Below are 19674 nucleotides of genomic sequence, written 5' to 3'. Positions count from 1 at the left end.
AAGTGATTATGTTTGAAACCATTAGCTGTTTATATTATAGGGATTACATAATTTAAAGATCCATAGTGGATAATTAAACATCCAACAATAGGGTTAGATATTGAGAGAATTCAAGAGATAGTGGTTGCGAATATTAAATGTGGTCATCATGGGTGATAACTGTAAAATGCAATAGAGCTCTTTAGTTTTCTTAGATCTTGAATCCTCATTTATATAGAGAATGGGACCATATTTATTTCCTTTTTATGACGGGTTTAGTCAATATCAAGTCAGACCCCAACTCGGTCCTTCAACCCATTTTGATACACCCCATTGCCAACACCTCTTCAGTAATAATCAATATATGCAGACATGTTGAACATATGTTGGTTGAGTGTCCACTAGCATGATTAGATAGACAAACTTTTACTAAGAGTTCTACTTGTAGAGGTAGTGGATCTAGTTTTGTGGCAAGTAGACCTTCTGGCCATGGTTAGAGAGAGCTTTGTAGCTCTGTTGTTTTAGCTCCAGTTCAACCACATGTATACAATCTGACTCAAACAACAAGCTTGTGATGCTCAAGATGTAGTGACATGTATGGATTATATTTATGATCAATCATATTTTATTTGATTATGGAGCTACTCATTCCCTTCTTTCCAAACACTTCTTCGATTTACTACACTTGCCTTCAGTTGTACTACATGTTTATCTTTCTGTTATTTTACTGGCTGAAGATAATATAACAACCAATAGATTTTATTTATGTGATATTTGGATTGCTGATAAGAAGTAGAAATTTAGTTTGATTTTATTGTCGCAAAATAAATGTGATTGCTTTATTGTCATATAAAAATACAAAAAATTATTAATTATTTGAAAATAAATAATAGTTTTATAAATATGATTGGTTTATTGTTTGATCCCCAAAAGCAGCCCTAATAAATGCCTCCATTTGGATTATAAAATATTCTCACCCAAAATTTTTTGGTGGAAAGCAAATGTCAAAATAATAAACAAATAAAATAGAGGAAAAAGGAAGTTCAAGGGAGGTGGAGAGGGCAGAAGTTAGGGCTGGCCTTTTCTTACCGATCAGGGCTTCTTTGATCGTTCTTTGGCCTTTTTGTTGCTCTTGTGTTGGCTAATTTGATCTGAAGAAGTATGGTAAGGGGTTCGCTCGGAAAGCTCTTTTCCCAATCGCTCTCGCTGGCCGGAAAATGGCAGCAACAGCAGCTAAGGCGGCTCAACATCCATGAGTACCAGGTTGATTTCTCTCTTCACTCTTTTTTTCGATTTGGTTTTGGCTATGAATATGTGCACGATCTTAGCAGTTTCGGTAGAAGGGATGAAGTTATTCTTTTAAACAACCTTCAGTATTTTCTATAGTTCTCATTTCATTTGGCTCAGTTTTCTGAAAAATGTGTGCTTGAGACGTTCAATCTTTAATTTAGGCGCGTTCCTTTTATTCTTATTATTATTTAATGGGCTGTAAGTTTTCTTGATTTGGTGATTTCATATCTGAAATTTAAATAATTGGCTGCAGGGTGCTGAGTTGATGAGCAAGTACGGGATAAATGTTCCGAAGGGTGTTGCTGTGTCATCTGTTGACGAGGTGAAGCAGGCTCTCAAGAATGTTTTTCCTCAGAAGAAGGAGGTATAGCTTTTCTGTTTTAAAATGAATTGGCTTGAACACTTAAGCTCTGTTTAAGAAAGGAATAGCTTTTTTGGGTTTTTAAACTTAAAAAAAATTAACTTGAACTTGTCTACATTTCATCAGTTGGTTGTCAAAAGTCAAATTCTTGCTGGTGGAAGAGGCTTAGGGACCTTCAAAAGTGGACTAAAGGGTGGGGTGCATATTGTGAAAGTTGAGGAGGTTGAAAATATAGCTGGTAAAGTGATACATCTTGTTTGTTTGTTTTTTTTTTCTTGGTAGCATCTATTGCAGATATGTAAGCATTATTGTTATAGGTTATACACCTAGAATTCAATAGAAGCAGAGGTTTTAGGATTCTTTGGAGGAAAAAAAAGAAAAAACGTGTTACTTCATCCATAGTTTTGCTTTGGAAAGAAATTTCACCTTCTTGATGATAAAGCACTTAGCTGAATTTTGCTGCCAATAAATTATCATACTTGCTGAGAAAGTTTAATTGTTTATCATGGCGAAAAGTTCCCTGCAATGGAAAATGGATCTTTTGCAACTTATTATTGGGGTAGTTCTGCTAACTTTTCTTGTCCTTTACTATGCCCTTGTGGTTAACATTTAGGCTGGACTGATTCCTGCATATGTGTAGTTATCACCTCTATTTATAGAAACATCAGTACTGGACAGTGGTAAAGAAGCTACTGTTACATCATATATTTCTTACAAGCATCAGAAAAAATAGAATTTAGTTGTAAGGAATCATCTGCTTGGTCGTCCATGGGAATTGTATGTTCGAATGGGCTTCAAAAAATAGATGCGATCTTGGTATTCTTTTTTTTTTTCCTGCACACTTCCTAAGTTCTTCGCATTTCCATCTTAACTTTCTAATTTTTGCCACTCTCAACTTGGTTGTTAGTGACTTCTTTGTTGCACAGCACTTGGATCTATGTGGAGTAGTCAATTAAATTACAACTCTATAAAATTTATCTCCAAAGCTCCATGATATTATCTTATTACTTGATATCCTTAAGGCACTTCGCTATTTTAACCATTGAGTGTGAACTTTAAAATTATATCCTTTATTCCATACCCTCTAACATATCCAAACTACCTAAAATTATCACCTTAGGCATTGTGTGATCTTTTAGCATCATCAACTGTCATTAGCAATTTTTCTTCCACTAAACTTTAATATTATGAGCTCAGTTTTTGTCCTTTTAATTAGGAACCTCTTATTTGCTAGCACTTTTCTCCATTTGCTGTCGCTATCCTTTTATTTAAGAAGAATTCTCATCTATAGAACAGTACTATTTGTAGTTAACAAATTATTTTTTGTGAGTTTTTTCATAAATAATCCAAATCATAGTCTTAAGGGTGATTATTTATGTGGCTCGATTGCGATCTGATTTTTTTTTCCACTCCATAATTACTTTTAATGCTAAGCATTGCTTTGTCAGCATATCCGTAGTAATTTTCGTACCTTTGTCTTTTCTTTGTATTGCCCACCAAATCAATTTTTGTGATAGTTGATCATTTGCCTCTTGAGGGTCATCGATCTTATTTTTCCTTTAGTTGTGCATAGAACAATGCTTTTAGGATTTTAAGAGAATAGAATTTATGGTTGTTTGTTGTTTCTAAAGTATTCATGGAAATTTACAACTAGAAATTTGTGAACTAAACTGGTAGAAAATTTTTCTTATTGCATTATAACTCCTTTCCTTCTGTTTCAGGTAAGATGCTTGGGCAAATTCTTGTTACCAAGCAAACTGGTCCCCAGGGGAAAATTGTGAGCAAGGTTAGCTATGATGTTCCATTTCTGCTGTTAGAATTTGGACATAATCTGTAAAACTTTTCCTCTTTTCCATTTATAAATCCTTCTGATAATGTAATCTTAGTTACATTAAAAAAATTCAGATGGAACTACTAATTGACATTCTAAGCTGTTAGCAACGATAATATCAGATTAATTTAAATGCTTTCTTCGGAATTTTTCTATTTCTGATGTACTCTATATTGCAAATACATTATTAAATTTAGATTTCAATCAAGTTGCATTCTTACTTTAGCCTCAAGTGTTAGATTAATTTGTTAGACAACCCAACATTTATTTATTAATAACATAATCCTTCTTCGGTAGTCTAGCCAGGTTAACCATGCAACCTCTGTTTCATGAAACAAATGCTTTGTTTGAAATGGTCAACAGACATGAAAAATTCTGGACACAAGTATATGGATGAAGCAAATCTTAATAAATTGGAACATGACATGGCAAAGACGTCAACATGTGATGTCTCTAATGAATAAATTTTTTTATTGAAAGTATCATTAATAATTTGCTAAAATTTCATTAATCAAACTTATTGCAGTATTTTGGAAGATGTGTTGCATTTCTTGCTATATTCAGTTAGCCTTTGATTTGTTCCTTGAACAAATTTTCCTCAAAAGAAATTTTGTAGATGTGATGAGGTCTACCTCTTTGATGCATGATGGTTATGTTAATAAAATGGCTTTAAATCAAGTGTTTACCTTAAATGTTTATAAAATTTACCTCATAAATAATGAGTTTTGTATTTTTTACTTGTAGCCCTAGCAGATGAAGTGTTGTATGAAATTTTATATATATATGAGCTTTTGAGATTGAATTGAAACTGTCGTCAGGCTTGTAGAATTAGTCATTGCTGAATTTGCTACTATCATAAAGATGCGGTTTATCCTTTTTCTTTTGTTCTTTCCTTCTTATCTCCACATATTGACCACCCTCATCATCCCAATTTGTTTATCCTCTTGTCATCATCATGATTCTCTAACTGTTTGCCCATATTGATTGCTATTAGTATCTTCGGGCCACGCATGAACATCGCAATAGTAGTAGTTTAACATAGCTATCTGCTTATGTTCTTCACAACATTATATATTGGTATGCCTCATTTTTTATTTCAAGTTGATCTGTACATATAGCAATGCGGACTTACTATTTTATAAAGTTTTCTGTTTGGCATCTTATATATATATATATATATATATATATATATATCCGATCCGACAGAAGGGAGAGTCGTTGGGGTGAGCCGAGTCGGGCGGCACGCAGGAGTCGGAGAAGGATCGCGGGAGAGAGCGAGCGAGATCTCGAGAGGAGGCCGAAGGCCTCTTCTTCGTTGGCTTTTAACGACGCGAGCTCGTCGTGCCAAGTCGTGGGGAGATCATGGGATGGCAGCCACGACGTGCGTGCGACGTGGGGAGCGACGTACTTCGGCAGAGAGGTAAGGGATTTTGATTTTTTTTTTTGTACAGGTCAACAGTTATACGAGTTTCTTTATTTTCTAGCGCTCAAATATACATAAGTAGAAAACCCATGCAATGCTTGGATGAACATATAAAAAAAGCTTATGAAGTCTATATGATAATTTGGTGCATTTCTTATATTTTTGTTTATTGTGCCACAATACACCATAAAAAAGAAAAAAAAAAAGCAAGTGCTAATAAGCTTGGGGTTTAGTGAGTGCAATAAAAGTAGGATTATGAAGTGTCTCTCACAAGGAAAAGTAGTTTTTTCTTATGACAAAAAGCCTTTAACATGAAACAACTGAACTAGATGTGGTGGTCTATGTTAGCCAATCTCTCTTTTTTGGAGTTGTGACAAGAATGATTGATTTTATTGGCCAAATAATTTCTTAACCGATTAGGATTGCGTAGTTTGATAGCCTTTGTTGGTCAAGGTTTTTCCATGTTTGTTCTTTTGTTGACTAAGGGGCTATTTGGTTTGCTGCAGAAGGGGTGTAAAAAATTTCAAATGCAGGGGTTTTGAAAATATTGGTGTTTGGTTTGAAGTAAAAGGAATGTGGAGTAAAATTTTGAAGTAAAATGAATTCACACTAGTTCAAATCTAGTGTATTTGAAATTCCTCATATTTGGGCAATTTCCAAATACATCGAAAACTCATCGCCGGCCGCCTCCTCTGCCGCTGTCCACCGACCATTGGCCACCCGCCAGTCACCCCGGCCACTATGACCACAACCTTTTTGCATTTTACTTCAAAAAAAAAAAAGAAAAAAAAAACTCATGCATTCCTTTTACAATTATCCAAGCAACTCTGAAGTATTCTTTTACACTGTATTTTTTTTACACTGCATTCCTTTTTTAGGCAACCAAACAGCCCCTAAGAAAATATTTAAGCTATCAAGTTTATGGGCTATGCCACATCCACAAACAAATTCAATTGCCTACATAGACTATCAAGTCAATGTGGATCAATTAAAATTTAAGGATCACAAGTTCAAAGAGCATTATTTTGAAAAATAATTATGCTTAAGAATATAATTGAGTTTTGTAAATACTAAATACAAAATTAATTTTATCAACTATTTTTATATTATTGTGGATATTTGAAAGTACTAGTACGTGAGAGAGACTGAGAGAGCAGATTGGGGGGAGTTTTTTTTTCTTAAAAATAAAGATTTGACATTAGAGACTAGAGCGGCTTTTCAGATTTTTATTATTTTTCTTCCCAATGAGATTGCCAATCTTTTACATCATAAATAATGCTTCATAATCATAAAAATATCAATACTTTGAGATAGTTTTATTTCAGATGAAGCACTCTTCTCACTTTTTATTCCATGTTTGTTATAGAATTATAAATCATAAAAAGGAAAAGCTAAGTGCCACATAATGATGGGATGTGTTGGGTATTAAGGAAGGTGACAATGAGAAGTATTACTCGTAAAGAATTGTAGTGTTTCTCATGACCATGACCTTTTAATGCATGTGTGTGTGTGTTTGGGGCTTGAAAGTTGGCATGAAATTGATCGCTTTCAACTCGACTATTAAGTAATTAGAGTTGAAATCAAAATGATTTATTTGAATCAAGGTTGGCTCTCACTCATATGCTACTTGATATCACCTCAACTAATGCCTTTCAAAAGAGAAGATTTCTTTTTCCCCATTTCCCTTAATATATGGGCATAAGTATATTTTAAACAACAACAACAACAACATCAAGCCTTTGTCCCACTATGTGGGGTTGGCTACATGAATCCCTTTTCTCCATTATGTCATGTTAAAAGTCAAATTCTCGTTTAAACCTAATAAATAAATATCATTTCTAATATTTTCTAACCAAGTCTTTTTAGGTCTACCTCTACCTTTCTCCATATAAGTCAAATCTAATATCTCTACTTTCCTAATCGGGTCATCGGAAAGCCGTCGTTTTATGTGACCAAACCATCTAAGGCGTCTCTCTCTAATCTTATCTTCCATTGGAGCTACTCCGACCTTTTCACCTATATGCTCATTTTGTATCCTGCCTCGAAGGGTAAATTCACTCACCATCCTCATCTCTGCAATACTTAACTTAGTATTATGCTTCTCTTTTATTAGCCAATATTCTGCACCATAAATCATTGTAGGTCTCATCACCATCTTATAGAATTTTCCCTTAAGTTTGAGGGGGACTTTTCTATCACACAACAAGCCCGATGCATTCTTCCACTTCAATCATCCAACTTGAATTCTACTGATAATATCGCCATCTATTTCACCATCGCTATGAACAATAGATTCAAGATATATAAAACGTGTACTCTTATTAATGACTTGATCGCCCAAAGTCACAATCCCCCTACTAGGTCTATTACTACTAAAATTACACTCCATATATTCAGTTTTAGATCTACTCAAGCGAAAACCTTTAGACTCTAGGGTTGACCTCCATAATTCAAGTTTTTTTTATGATGACCACCTCTTCTCATCCCAATAGAAAGGTTTAAATAAAATAAAATAAAAACTAAAATGCTTCAAAAATGAAGAAAGCCATTCTAAATATTGCTCTCTCATCCCTCAAAAAAGTATGATGTTTGCATGGTTTCTTATAATCATAGCATCATTATTGGGTTTGTGACAATCTAAGTATTATTGCCTTTTTTAAATCTAAGCATTCATGTTTGGATTTATGGCAACTAGTCAACTATGGTATGCTGCCATTTTTTTCTTGAAAACTAAACATGCATTCTTGTGTTTCTTGCAACAAAGCATTCTTATTGTGTTGGGGACAACTATAGTGTTGATGCTAATATTTCTTTCTTTTTTTCCTTGAATTCCAAGCATTTATGTGAGGTTTAATAGAAACCTATGTTTTTGTCCATCCAAGAAAAGATGTATGGGTTTCTAAAAACTCAAGCTAGGTTTGTGACAACCCAAGCTAGGTTTTTTGTACTTATTTTCTTTTATCAATTGAAAAAGATCTCAGCAACACTAAACTCGTGTCAATGCTGATGATGGCTTCCTAGCCTTAGCTTGAATTGGCGCATATGCTTGCAAGCCTTTAGGTGATGGTGCATGCTTGAGCTAGCTCTTGCTTGCACCCACAAGCTATTGGCCAATAAGAAGAGATTGTGTTGGTTACAAGCTCTAGTGCTCATGTGCTTGCATTCTTGCAAATGCGGTGCTAGCTAGCATCAATGTTGATAGTCTCTTATCAACGCTAACAGCTTTGTCTCAATGCCAAGAATAAACATGAATGTGAGAAGGTAGTTACAGCTGCAATTAAATTTAATCATAAGAATTAAGTTAAGTATCCCTGTTTTAAAAGACATAAAAATTGGTGATGTATTTACCAAAGCCTAAAATTTTTTCCCTTTTCCATAAAAAAGACTAAGTATTGACAACTAAATACCCTTGTATTATAGATCTTAGGTGCTAGCTAGCATCAATGTTGACAATCACTTGTCAATGCCAATAATAAACAAGAATGTGAAGGGGTAGTTAAAGCTGTAATTAAATTTAATTTTAAGTTAATTAGGTTAAGTATTTGTATTTTAAAATATATAAAACTTTGCTGATGTATTTACCAATGCCTGTAAATTTTTCTGTTTTCCGGAAAATGGACAAAGTATTTTGACAATTTTATACAAAATACCCTTGTATTGTAGATTTTAGTTGCTTAAACCTGTTAACCTAATATCACTTGATCTTGCAACGATTTTTGATAATAACTGCTTTTTTCGCTTCCATTAAAAATGCATCTCAATCAATTTTTTTTTAATAATCTTAAATAACTTATTTTATATAATTTCCTCCATTGGTGTAAATTATCATTTCAAAAGAAGTTCCATATCAGAATTATGTCATTTTCAAATAGCACACTATAAGATATCTCATTCGGAATATGTTTATAAACATCTCCATAATCACCACAAAAGGATGTGGAGTTGTGGACTTAATATTGACTTGATGCAATCCAAATTATTTGCTTGTCTAAGTAGACCTTCAATATTAGTCAGTGCACCCTCATAATCATTTCTTTATTCTTAATAACGTTTTGGGCCTCCAACTCCACTATAAAGTCTCCTCATGTTTGATTGATTTCTATTAGGGTTGCAAACGAATCAAGCCGAGCAGAGTATGTTCGTGTTCATGTTTGAGTTTGTCTATTATCAGCTTGTTCAAGTTCGGTTCGAGTTCGATTCAAGTTTTTTTTGTTTATATTCAAGATTGGTTCGTTTAATTTAATGGGTGTTCATGTTTGATTCATGTTCAGTTCATTTCGTGTTTATCGAGCTTTAAACAAACTAGCCTTATCAAGCTATAAACGAGCTCTACTTCTAGATATTCATTCTTAACGAACGAGCATTATCGAGCCTTCTAATAAACAATTACGTTGAGCATGTTCGTGAATATATCTAGCAAAATTTTTTAAACTAAAAACATGTTCGTTCACAGACATATCTAATGGGTATTCTTTAGCTATCAAATGAGCAAGTTCATGAACATATTTAATTACTATTTTCGAGCTACCAAATGAGCTCTTTTATGAACAAACGATCTATGATTCATCTTATATTTTTCATAAAAATTTTAAACAAACAATCTAGCAAATATGAATAAATGTCTCTTGTTCATCAAATTTATAAAAGTTATTAATTAACAATTATTATATCATTATGTTATAATAAATATAAAATATTTATATTATGTATGTTTATTAATTTTATAATCAAATATTAATCGAGTTTTTAACGGGCTTATTCATCAGTTGTGAATCAAACATGAATCGAGTTTGTTCACGAGCTTCAAATGATGTTGTTTATTGACATAAATGAGTCTAACACATTATTGTTCAAACTCATTTTTTTAAGGATCGAGTATTTAAAAAAATGTTCAAGTTTGTTTGTTTAGTTAATTAAACGATCACGAATGATATTTAATCGAACCAATCTACGAGTAGCTCGTCGAACACTTAGTTCGCTTCCAACCCTGATTTCTATACTTTCCTAGAGTTTCTATAACAGTCTTTGTAATGCGATTTGCTTATTTTAAGATAGAAAGTTTGATTTAACTCACAAGATCCTATTTACATTCCTTAACAATCACTTTTGAATATTCACTAAGAATAATTTAATTTCCACCATCTTATAACATGACAAGTATTTACTTAAAAACATCTTTATATGTCTACAATGACCCCAAGTAGTTGGATGAGGCACACACATATACATGCAAATTGAAATAACTATGCTCTTATGTTTAGTAAAAATTTTTCATATTATCTCTTTATATTGTTTACGAAAAAGATTTTTATTTCTTTTATGTGAAAATGAACTCTATTTATGATTTAATAAATCCACTTTGAAAGTCTTCAGTTGTTTTTTTTTCTTAAGATATGGTTTGTATGATTTTGCAGAAGTAAACATAGCTTCTCTCTTAAACTTATTTGATATGTTTCATGATTATCATTAGTCCTCTCATAAGCTCTTCCTAATATAATCTACATGTCAGGTCACCGATAATAATTATATTTTCCATGTATGTACTTGTTGTTTGTAAGAGGATGTACCTTGGTGTATGCTTTTTGCTGATGATATTCTTCTTGTTGATAAGACTAGAGAGGGAGTTGAAGGTAAACTTGAATTATGGAGGTCAAGTTGTTTTTTCTTAAATTTAATTTGATGACAAATAGTTTTGTACTAATAGCAATCACCCTATCATTATTCTTGTTCACATGAATAATTTTATTTTAATTTTATATGCTATTGCCGCAACAGTCAGTCCATGTTGGACAATTAAAGTCCCTTTTATTCTTCTTTATGAGAATTTTTCCACTGCTCACCACAATTGACTAAAGTCATAACTCAACTTTTGGGAACACCCTCGGAATAGAAGATGACAAATTACAATTCATTTAATAGATTATTAAGTTTTATGGTCCTATCAGAAGTAGTTTAAGTTTGTAATTTTAGTAATATTCTTCAAAGAAATTTCTACTGGTAAAAGTATGATGGTTTAAATAAAAATATTTGTGTTATTTATGGTGCTTACCTAAGTCGCTTTCATCAAATTTTTATTGTTATGCATGCCTTATGTATTAAATACTTTAATTCTTTGTATGCATCGATGAAATATAAGAGAATTATTCAATTCTATTAATCTTTTGTTCTAAAATATCAATTCATTCTTTCACAGGTGTATCTGTGCGAGAAGTTATCCCTTGTAAATGAGATGTACTTTGCCATTACCCTTGACCGATCTAGTGCTGGCCCAGTATGCTTCTAAATCTAGTGCTTGGTTCCTTTTTTTTCCATATTTAGTCTATATTATCAGAAGATTTGGCATGCATTTCTTTATAAGTTTCTTGTTTGTTTTCTTTTGCGTCATAGTTCAATTCTCAAGCATTTTTGTTGGGTATTTCACATGGAGTTACATCGTGTGCTAATTAACTATACACCGTTTATTTTATTTGCAGGAGAATTGGTAGCATAGCACATCTATTCAGTCACTAGATTTTCCTTATTTTATGCTTTCAACTTCTTTATTTTATTTGGAAGCACTGTTACACATGAAGTGACATTTAAAATAGGTTAATCATGGTGGCTCATAGAGTAAATTGATGGAAACTACTTCCTCTTTCTCACATTAACAAATGATTGCTAAGTTGTGTGGCTAATCCCTCATTAAATTAATGCATGGATTATTGGCCGACCCTAAGTACTTTGATAAGGCCAATAATTATCATGATCTCAGTCACTTCATATTTTAATTTTCTTTTTACTGGATTTTATGGTTTTTCTTATCCACGTGTATGACCTTCTATTTTCTTTTTTTTTGCTGCCAAAGATAATAGTCATTCAAATGTTACAAATCTCTATAAATTGTATCACATGTTGTAGTCCTACGTTAATTTTGTAAAAACCATAAAACCTCTATAATGTTTAATTGGCAGAAGATTTCATTTACAGTTGAGGCATGCTCATTAATGTGATTGAGAATATTTGGTTTCCCAGTTTATGAAGTGTGAATGCATTGCGTTTTATATATATTTTTGCAATATTAAACTATGAAACTACGCAATATTAATATTTAATTTTTTTTGCTCTGTACATTGGATTTTATGGTGCCGAATGTTGGCCATTAAAAGGGAAGCATAATACTAAGTTAAGTGTTGCAGAGATGAGGATGCTTAGGTGGGTGAGTGGCTTGACCCTTAGAGATAGGATACGAAATGAGCATGTACGTGAAAAGATTGGAGTAGCTCCAGTGGAAGATAAGATTAGAGAGAGTCGCCTTAGATGGTTTGGTCACATTAAAGGAGGCCTTCCGATGACCCGGTTAGGAAAGTTGAGGTATTAGATTTGGCTTATGTTAAGAAAGGTAGAGGTAGACCTAAAAAGACTTGGTTAGAAAATATTAGAAATGATATTTCTTTATTAGATTTAGATGAGAATTTGACTTTTAACCGGACACAATGGCGAAAAAGGATTCATGTAGCCGACCCCACGTAGTGGGACAAAGGCTTGGTGTTGTTGTTGTTGTTGTGCATTGGATTTTATGAATTGAATCAAAGGGTATGATTGTCAGGCATTTTGAATCCTTCTATCAGGCTATTATGCTGTGTATAGCGGCATTTGATGTTAGTGTTGTTTCAGCTGATTTAAGTACACAATGGTAGGGCATGATGATGACCCTTGGTCCGACCCTCGGCAGGAAATCTTGTTGCTTCATTGTAGTTAGTAGCCATCAATATTTTTTTCTAAAACTAAGTTCTATTAGAAATCTAATTGAATGTCATGAGATAGTGGAGCCATTTCCATGAATGTTGTCATTTGTAATGACAATTCATTAGTACTTAGTTATATCTTCAACTTTCTTATTGATATGAGCATTTTCTATGATTCTGATGGACCAGCTGAGCCAGTACAGCCAATCAACCCGACCTCAGCTGTGGGATCTGATCTAGCTGATGGGCGGAAGAGCCCTATGGGCCTCACTAGTGTGGACGGCGGGTAAGGAGAGAGGGGGTGCTCAAAGGGGATTAATTCTACCTTTAATTATTTACCATAGAAAATCTTTTTTTTTGTGTGTAGAAAAAGAAAAAAAAAATTAGCGAAAGGTTTGATTTGAATTCAGATTTAGGAGAGAATTAAGAATGATTATTTAGGGAAAGAGGATTGATTTGAATTCAGATTTGGGAGATAATTAGAAAGGTTCATTTAAGGAAAGGGGGTTGATTTGAATTTTGATTTGGGAGGGAATTAAGAAGGCTTATTTAGGATTTATTAAGTTGTTTTATTTTCATTATGTGATTTGTGTTTTTACTGTAGTTCTCTTTGAAGTTGTTCCTAGTGCGCCTAAGGTTTGGGGAGAGTCGATCTACCTCTATAATAGTAGATCAACTTGCATCTTGGTTTGTTGTGCAGATATAAAAATAAATTAGCCCATAATCTCATTCTTTCTCGTTGATATATGTTACATTTTCTCTTCGTTATTGATGTGTGGAGATCGAATTTCTATCAAATTGGTATCATAGCACCTTTTTTGGGACCTATAGTGGCTAAGAAGGTTGATGCATTGGAGGAGAGGCTTGATGGTGAAGTTGGAAATTTGAAATCTGAATTTAGAGAGCGAATTTTAACAATTAAGGGCATATTTTTTAATATGAAAAAGATGAAATGCTGTTAGAGTTTCAAGCCAAAACGACATCATCGGAGGCAAGGGCATCGTTGATGGGATAAGGAAGTGGGGGAAACCCTAATATAGGGATGATGAGGGAGGATCAGGAGGTGAAAATTTTGGAGGAAGAAGAGATGCCACCTTTGGAGGCACTTCGAGAGGAATGGGTGAAGGATATGACTGGCGAAGAAATTAGAATGATGAAGATCAGAGAGCCGATTTAGGGGAGTTGTCGATCCTAGGGTGAGAAAGTTGAAGATGTCATTTTTTAGGGAGAAGATGTTCATGGGTGGATTTATAGGGTGGAGCGATATTTTGTTGTAATGAGTTGACAAAAGATGAAAAACTCGCCACAACCACTCTATGTCTGGAAATGAAGGCTCTGCCCTGGTATTGGTGGAGAGAGTTGCGAGATCCGATCCGATCTGGTCATGGTGGGAGTTCAAAGATTGTCTACTAGAATATTTTTGAATCAATCGAGAAGGAGACTTCTATGAATAGTTCTTTATTTTGGTATAGGAGGGAATAATGATAAGTTCCAGGAGAAATTCGAGTACTTCTCGAGCCGATTGAGAAGGCTATTAGAGACTATGCTAGAGGGGAACTTTATGAAGGGGCTCAAGACTAATAATCGAGCAACTGTTCGAGTATTGAGACTACATGGCTCAGGAGAGGCTATAGAGCTAGCCTAGCTAATGGAGGATAAAAAAAACTCGTTGGAGAGTAGTTATAGTAGTAGTTTGGGAGTCTCCTACCACTCGACCACTACATTCTTGGCACCAAAGGTGTAGACGGATCCCTATTCAGAAGGATGCTCCGAGGAATAGAGGTCACATAGTATGATCAATTAGGTTGAGGAATGGGTGAAGGATATTGACAATCACGGTCCCTAGCCTCTTCCCTCCTTTATTCCCCTTCGTTTTTCTAAGTTAGGTTGAAGATAATTTGAAAAGAATTTTGAATTCAAATCCAATTAGTTTGAAATTCAAAACCTTTCCTAAATTACTAGATCTATTTTTGGAAAGTTCTTTGAATTAAATTCCAATCAATTTGGAATTGTATTTGATTAAATTCTTTCTCCCTTAATTGAAGACTTGATTAATTTCCTTTTCCTTTCCTCCCATAACCGGCACCTTCTCTCTATGCCCGCCTCCCTTTCCCCTTTTGCTCTTGATTGGAGTCAATCTTGCTTGATAGCCTTCTTTCCTATTGTGAATGTGTTTTAATATGAAAAGCATTTGAATTTAAATTTAAATGTATTTAAATTTAAAATCCTTTCTCTAATTTAGTTATCTTATTTTAGGAAAGTATTCAAATCAAACATATTTCAAATTCAAATAGGATTTGATTTAATTTAAGGTTCCCTACTTGGCAAGCATTTAAATCTCTCTCCATAAACTCTCAAGCCCCTCTTAACGTCGTCGGCCCCTCCCCCCCTAGTTATTTAATTACTTAATTGGATATCGAATTATGGGATTTAATTAACCACCCCTTCTCATTTAATTTTAATTTCAATTTCAAATTCCCCCCCCCCCACCCCATCTGTGCTACATCATTTTGGTATCAGAGCCAGGTTGCTCACCCGGGATGCAAACTCGTCAGAGTCGAGCTCTTTTTCACCCTGGGAGAATGATGCGGACATCCAACCGTCCATGCCGATTTGAGGAGCTAAAGATCGACGACCGTGATCGTCCTACGTTATCTTAAATTTTTATTTGTAATTTTATTTTAATTATGCATTTTTGTTTTTACCCTTAAGGGTCTAATCTTATGTAAGCCCTAGGGGCATGATCGTATTATTTTATTTATTTATTTCTAAGGCCTAAATAGAGGTCCTTGCTAGTGTGATTGTATGATGGATTTTAATAAAAAAAAAGTTTGCACTTGTGTTCTTTGGAGAAAACTTGGGTGAGATTTCTATGGGAGGGAATCGGAGCTTCAACTAGTTGCAGGATGGGTTTGGGCTTGTGGCTTGAAGTCCCTTAGAGAAGGGAAACATATTACACGTCAACTGCAGGATGTGTCCGTGCTCACAGTTGTATCTTCCTTTCCCTAAATCCATTTTTTTCTCCTCCCTTGACCACGCGACCAAAATCCCCCACTTGCCAGTTGCCACCAACCGATTCTTCCACAAACCCCTCCAAAGCCACAAGCCGCCTCCACTTTATCCATATCACCTCACCCCTTTCCTCTTCCCTCCTTCATTCCCCTTCATTTTCCTAAATTAGGTTGAAGATAATTTGAAAAGAATTTTGAATTCAAATCCAATTAGTTTCAAATTCAAAACCTTTCCTAAATTACTAGATCTATTTTTGAAAAATTCTTCAAATCAAATTCCAATCAATTTGGAATTGTATTTGATTAAATCCCTTCTCCCTTAATTGAAGACTTGATTAATTTCCTTTTCCTTTCCTCCCATAACCGGCCCCTTCTCTCTTTGCCCGCCGCCCCTTCCCCTTTTGCTCTTGATTGGAGTCAATCTTGCTTGATTGCCTTCTTTCCTATTGTGGATTGTTGACCCCTATTTCTCAAACCACATGAGAAAAGACCTCAATTAGCGAATAAAACATTATGCACCTTGGCGCCATGCGTCACTTGAAGGCTCAAACAACCTCTGATTGCCAAATAGATTGTGTCGTTGCGATCAGGACGTCGAATTCTGCTAGGTCGAAGCCCCTCGCAATTGAATCAGATGAGATCAGTCGAAAGGGACGACTGACACCCGAAATTAAAGCGTGAGGCTGATCAAACGATGTCGGATCAACAAACGGACTTCGTCATTGTATTCAGAACATTGCAAATACTAAAAAATTGTATTTTATTTGTTCAATTTGGATCATCTTAATGAGTGACATAAATTTCAAAACAACACATATTTCGAGGAAATCAGGCCTCGACGTCGCTCAGATGACGTCCGATCATGAAACAGACTATGCCAATGTGTTTGGAACGTCCTCGACATTCAAAATAAATATCTTTTGTGATTAATTGGGATCAATCATAATGGTGACATGGATCCCAAGGTAATAACACGCATATCGAGAAATTTGGCCCTCGATGTCGCCCAAACAATTTCAGATCGACAAACAGACAGTGCCATTACATCCGAAACGTCGTCTACATTCAGAAAATATATTTTATTTAATATAAATTTGAATCATTTGAGATGGTGACAAATTTCTAAGCAATTCAAATATGATATAAAGGCCTGTGCTACGGCGGAAATGAGGCCTCGAAGATGCTCGGACGACGTCCGATTGACAAACGAATAGCACCATTGCATCCGAAACGTCATCGACATTCAGGATATACATTTTATTTAATAAATTTGGATGATCAGAGATGGTGGTGAATTTCTAAGCGATGCAAATATAATATAAAGGCCTGCGCTACGACAAAAATGAGGCCTCGAAGATGCCCAAATGACGTTCGATTGATGAACGGACAGCGTCATTGCGTCCGGAACATCCCCGACATTCGGAATATACATTTTATTTAATAAATTTAGATCGTCTGAAGTGTTTAAAAATTTCAAAGGCGGCTCAAACATGATGCGAAGGCCTGCGTTACGACGGAAACAAGGCCTCGAAGATTCTCGGACGATGTCCGATCAACAAAAGGACAGCACCATTACGTCCGGAACGTCATCAACATTCAGAAAATATATTTTATTTGATAAATTTGGATCATCTGAGATGGTGGTTAATTTTTAGGCGAAACAAATATTATATGAAGGCTTGAGTCACAAAGGAAACGAGGCCTCGAAGACACTCGGACGATGTCTGATCGATAAACGGACAGCGCCATTGCATCCAGAACATCTCCGATATTCAGAATATACATTTTATTTAATTGAATTGGATCGTTTAAGGTGGTGTCTTAAATTTTAAAGACAATTCAAATATGTTGTAAAGGAACGCATTACGAGGGAAATTAGCCTCGTCAGTGACGAAATGACGTCCGATTTCAAAGTGGATGGTGTCGTTGCGTCCGAAACGTCGTCGGCATTAAAAATCTACATTTTATTTGATTAAATTGGATCATTTGTGGTAAGGTCGCAAATTTTAAAGGCGACTCAAATATGTTTCAAAGGCATGCGCTACGAAGGAAACGATGCCTCGTCGCCACCCAAACGACGTCCGATCGATGAACGGACAACGCCATTGCATCCAAAACATCGCCAACACTCAGAATATACATTTTATTTGATCAAATTTGATGGTTTGAGGTGGTGTCGTAAATTTCAAAGGAGATTTGGATATGTCGCGAAGGCATGTGTTACGAAGGAAATGAGGTCTCGACGATGATCAAATGACCTCCGATCGATGAACGGACTGCTTCGTTGCGACCGGGACATCGTCAATACCCTAAATGTATTACCAATTTATCTAATGTCTATGTTCGACAAACTCGACACGTTAAACGAAGCAAAATATGCGTAAATCGAGATGGAACGCAAATCGGAGCAGCTTTGACTCGGCTTATGTGGTCCAGTCATTTTAAAATTAATGCAGTAGAGGATATTTCATGCATATGGAATTTGACTTATAAAAGAAATATTAATAACAAAGCCAAATGATAAAAATATATCAAATCTATTAAATGCTGCATACCTTTTTTTTTTGGAATATGCATACCTTGTTTTGTCAAAACCTCGGATTAAATCCCTGATCAAATCCCGCAAATCCTGCCGGTTGCCTCGAATGGATACGTGGGGCGGTCTTAAGAGGAGAACCAGTGTCGTTTAAGGATGGAAAGATTGTCACTAGAAAGTTCTCACACTCTTCTTCCTCCCATCCAGCCTTCCTCATTCTTCCCGTGAAAGCCTAAACCACTGGCTCTTCCTCCTTCCTTGAACCTGTAAGATCTCACGCCTCTCCACCCTTATACGTTTACAGCCCACCCACGTCAACTGGCCATACCCCATGAGCTCCAACCTAGTCAAGTGCACGGATCTCCCTGCCCGTCCTCCACCTAGCCCTCACAATCTTTGTGAATCCTCACTTGCTGCAGCCGGCTCTACTTCCTACGGTATCAAAATCCAAGCCGCCCACTTCCATTCCCTCATCCGGCTTCAGCTCCTGCAGGAGAACCTCCAAACTGACATATTATCTACTCCGTTTCTCTCTCTCTCTCTGAGGGAAACAGAAATCCGTTTGAGAAACTAGCAGGAAATCTAAATCAAATGTCTGTGAGCATTAGAGGAAGATTAGATCAGCCTTGTTCTCGTACTTGGTTGCCTCCACCTGGACCAGGAACTAATGCTGGAAAGGAAAAGAAGATCTCCTTGGACTTATGCAAGAGGATCTTATAGCTCAAAGAGATGAGATATTTATGCAAAAAGAACTAGAAGAATGGAGTCAAGGACTCTTTTGCGGGATATATCAGAATATATTGAATACCTTTTGCAAAGTTGGAAAGATGATGACAGCAAGTTTTGGAGTATGGTAGGAACATTTCAGAACTTCTTGGGAGTTCAAAGACTTCATCTAAATCTGTAATTGAAAGATCCAATGATTGTTTTGGAGCTTGTTGAGAAACTTAGCAGTCCTAAGGCTGCATGGCAGTTTATGGAGATCTTAGATAAACATTATTTTTCATGGCTTCTGGAACTTCTTGTTGATTGGTTAGCAGAGTATGATGCTATTCTATCTGAAACACAGATGACAACCCATTCCACACAGAATCAGCTTGCTTCCTGATCAAGCCCATTTCCTCCAAACAATCATATAACCCAGCTTATTTTGCAAAAGCCCACTCCAAAATCTAGTCAAACAGCACTCTATTTTACATGTCCAGTCCACTCTAGGCCCATCATACTCTCCAAGCAGCAGCTCTCATACCCAAATTCATAGCAAACCTGCAGCCCAACTCAGCCCCTCTCAGAACCAAATCAAGCCCAAAGTTATTACAGCCGTTCAATCCACTAAAAATCCAAAGGGCAGCACATTCCCCCTCTCAAGGCTCATAACAGCAAGCTTTTGTTTTCATTATTTCATTATAATTGTTTACTAACATTTGCATTAGTTGGTGATCTTTATGTTTGTTATTAGTTTCAGATGTGCATATATATGTAAGGGTTGTGCATTTAGAGTAAAAAAGTAGAACACGAC

The 19674-nt window shown here is 35.3% G+C and overlaps 1 protein-coding gene across 1 annotated transcript in view; it reads left to right on the top strand.

Annotated features, from left to right (window-relative positions):
- The first annotated feature begins 970 nt into the window (after positions 1 to 970).
- LOC110095290 (succinate--CoA ligase [ADP-forming] subunit beta, mitochondrial) overlaps positions 971 to 19674 on the top strand; it is a 24795-nt gene continuing 6091 nt past the window's right edge. The window contains exons 1-5 of the mRNA XM_020820761.2: positions 971 to 1242; positions 1523 to 1633; positions 1757 to 1868; positions 3352 to 3416; positions 11078 to 11155. Of these exons, the coding sequence (XP_020676420.1) occupies positions 1141 to 1242; positions 1523 to 1633; positions 1757 to 1868; positions 3352 to 3416; positions 11078 to 11155 (468 nt within the window). The 5' untranslated portion in view covers positions 971 to 1140. The remainder of the gene's footprint in view (positions 1243 to 1522; positions 1634 to 1756; positions 1869 to 3351; positions 3417 to 11077; positions 11156 to 19674) is intronic.

The sequence above is a fragment of the Dendrobium catenatum genome, unplaced genomic scaffold, assembly GCF_001605985.2.
Source record: "Dendrobium catenatum unplaced genomic scaffold, ASM160598v2 fragScaff_scaffold_134, whole genome shotgun sequence".
Lineage (NCBI taxonomy): Eukaryota > Viridiplantae > Streptophyta > Magnoliopsida > Asparagales > Orchidaceae > Dendrobium > Dendrobium catenatum.
Note: the sequence above shows the minus strand (reverse complement) of the source record. Positions and strands in the feature narration are given on the sequence as shown.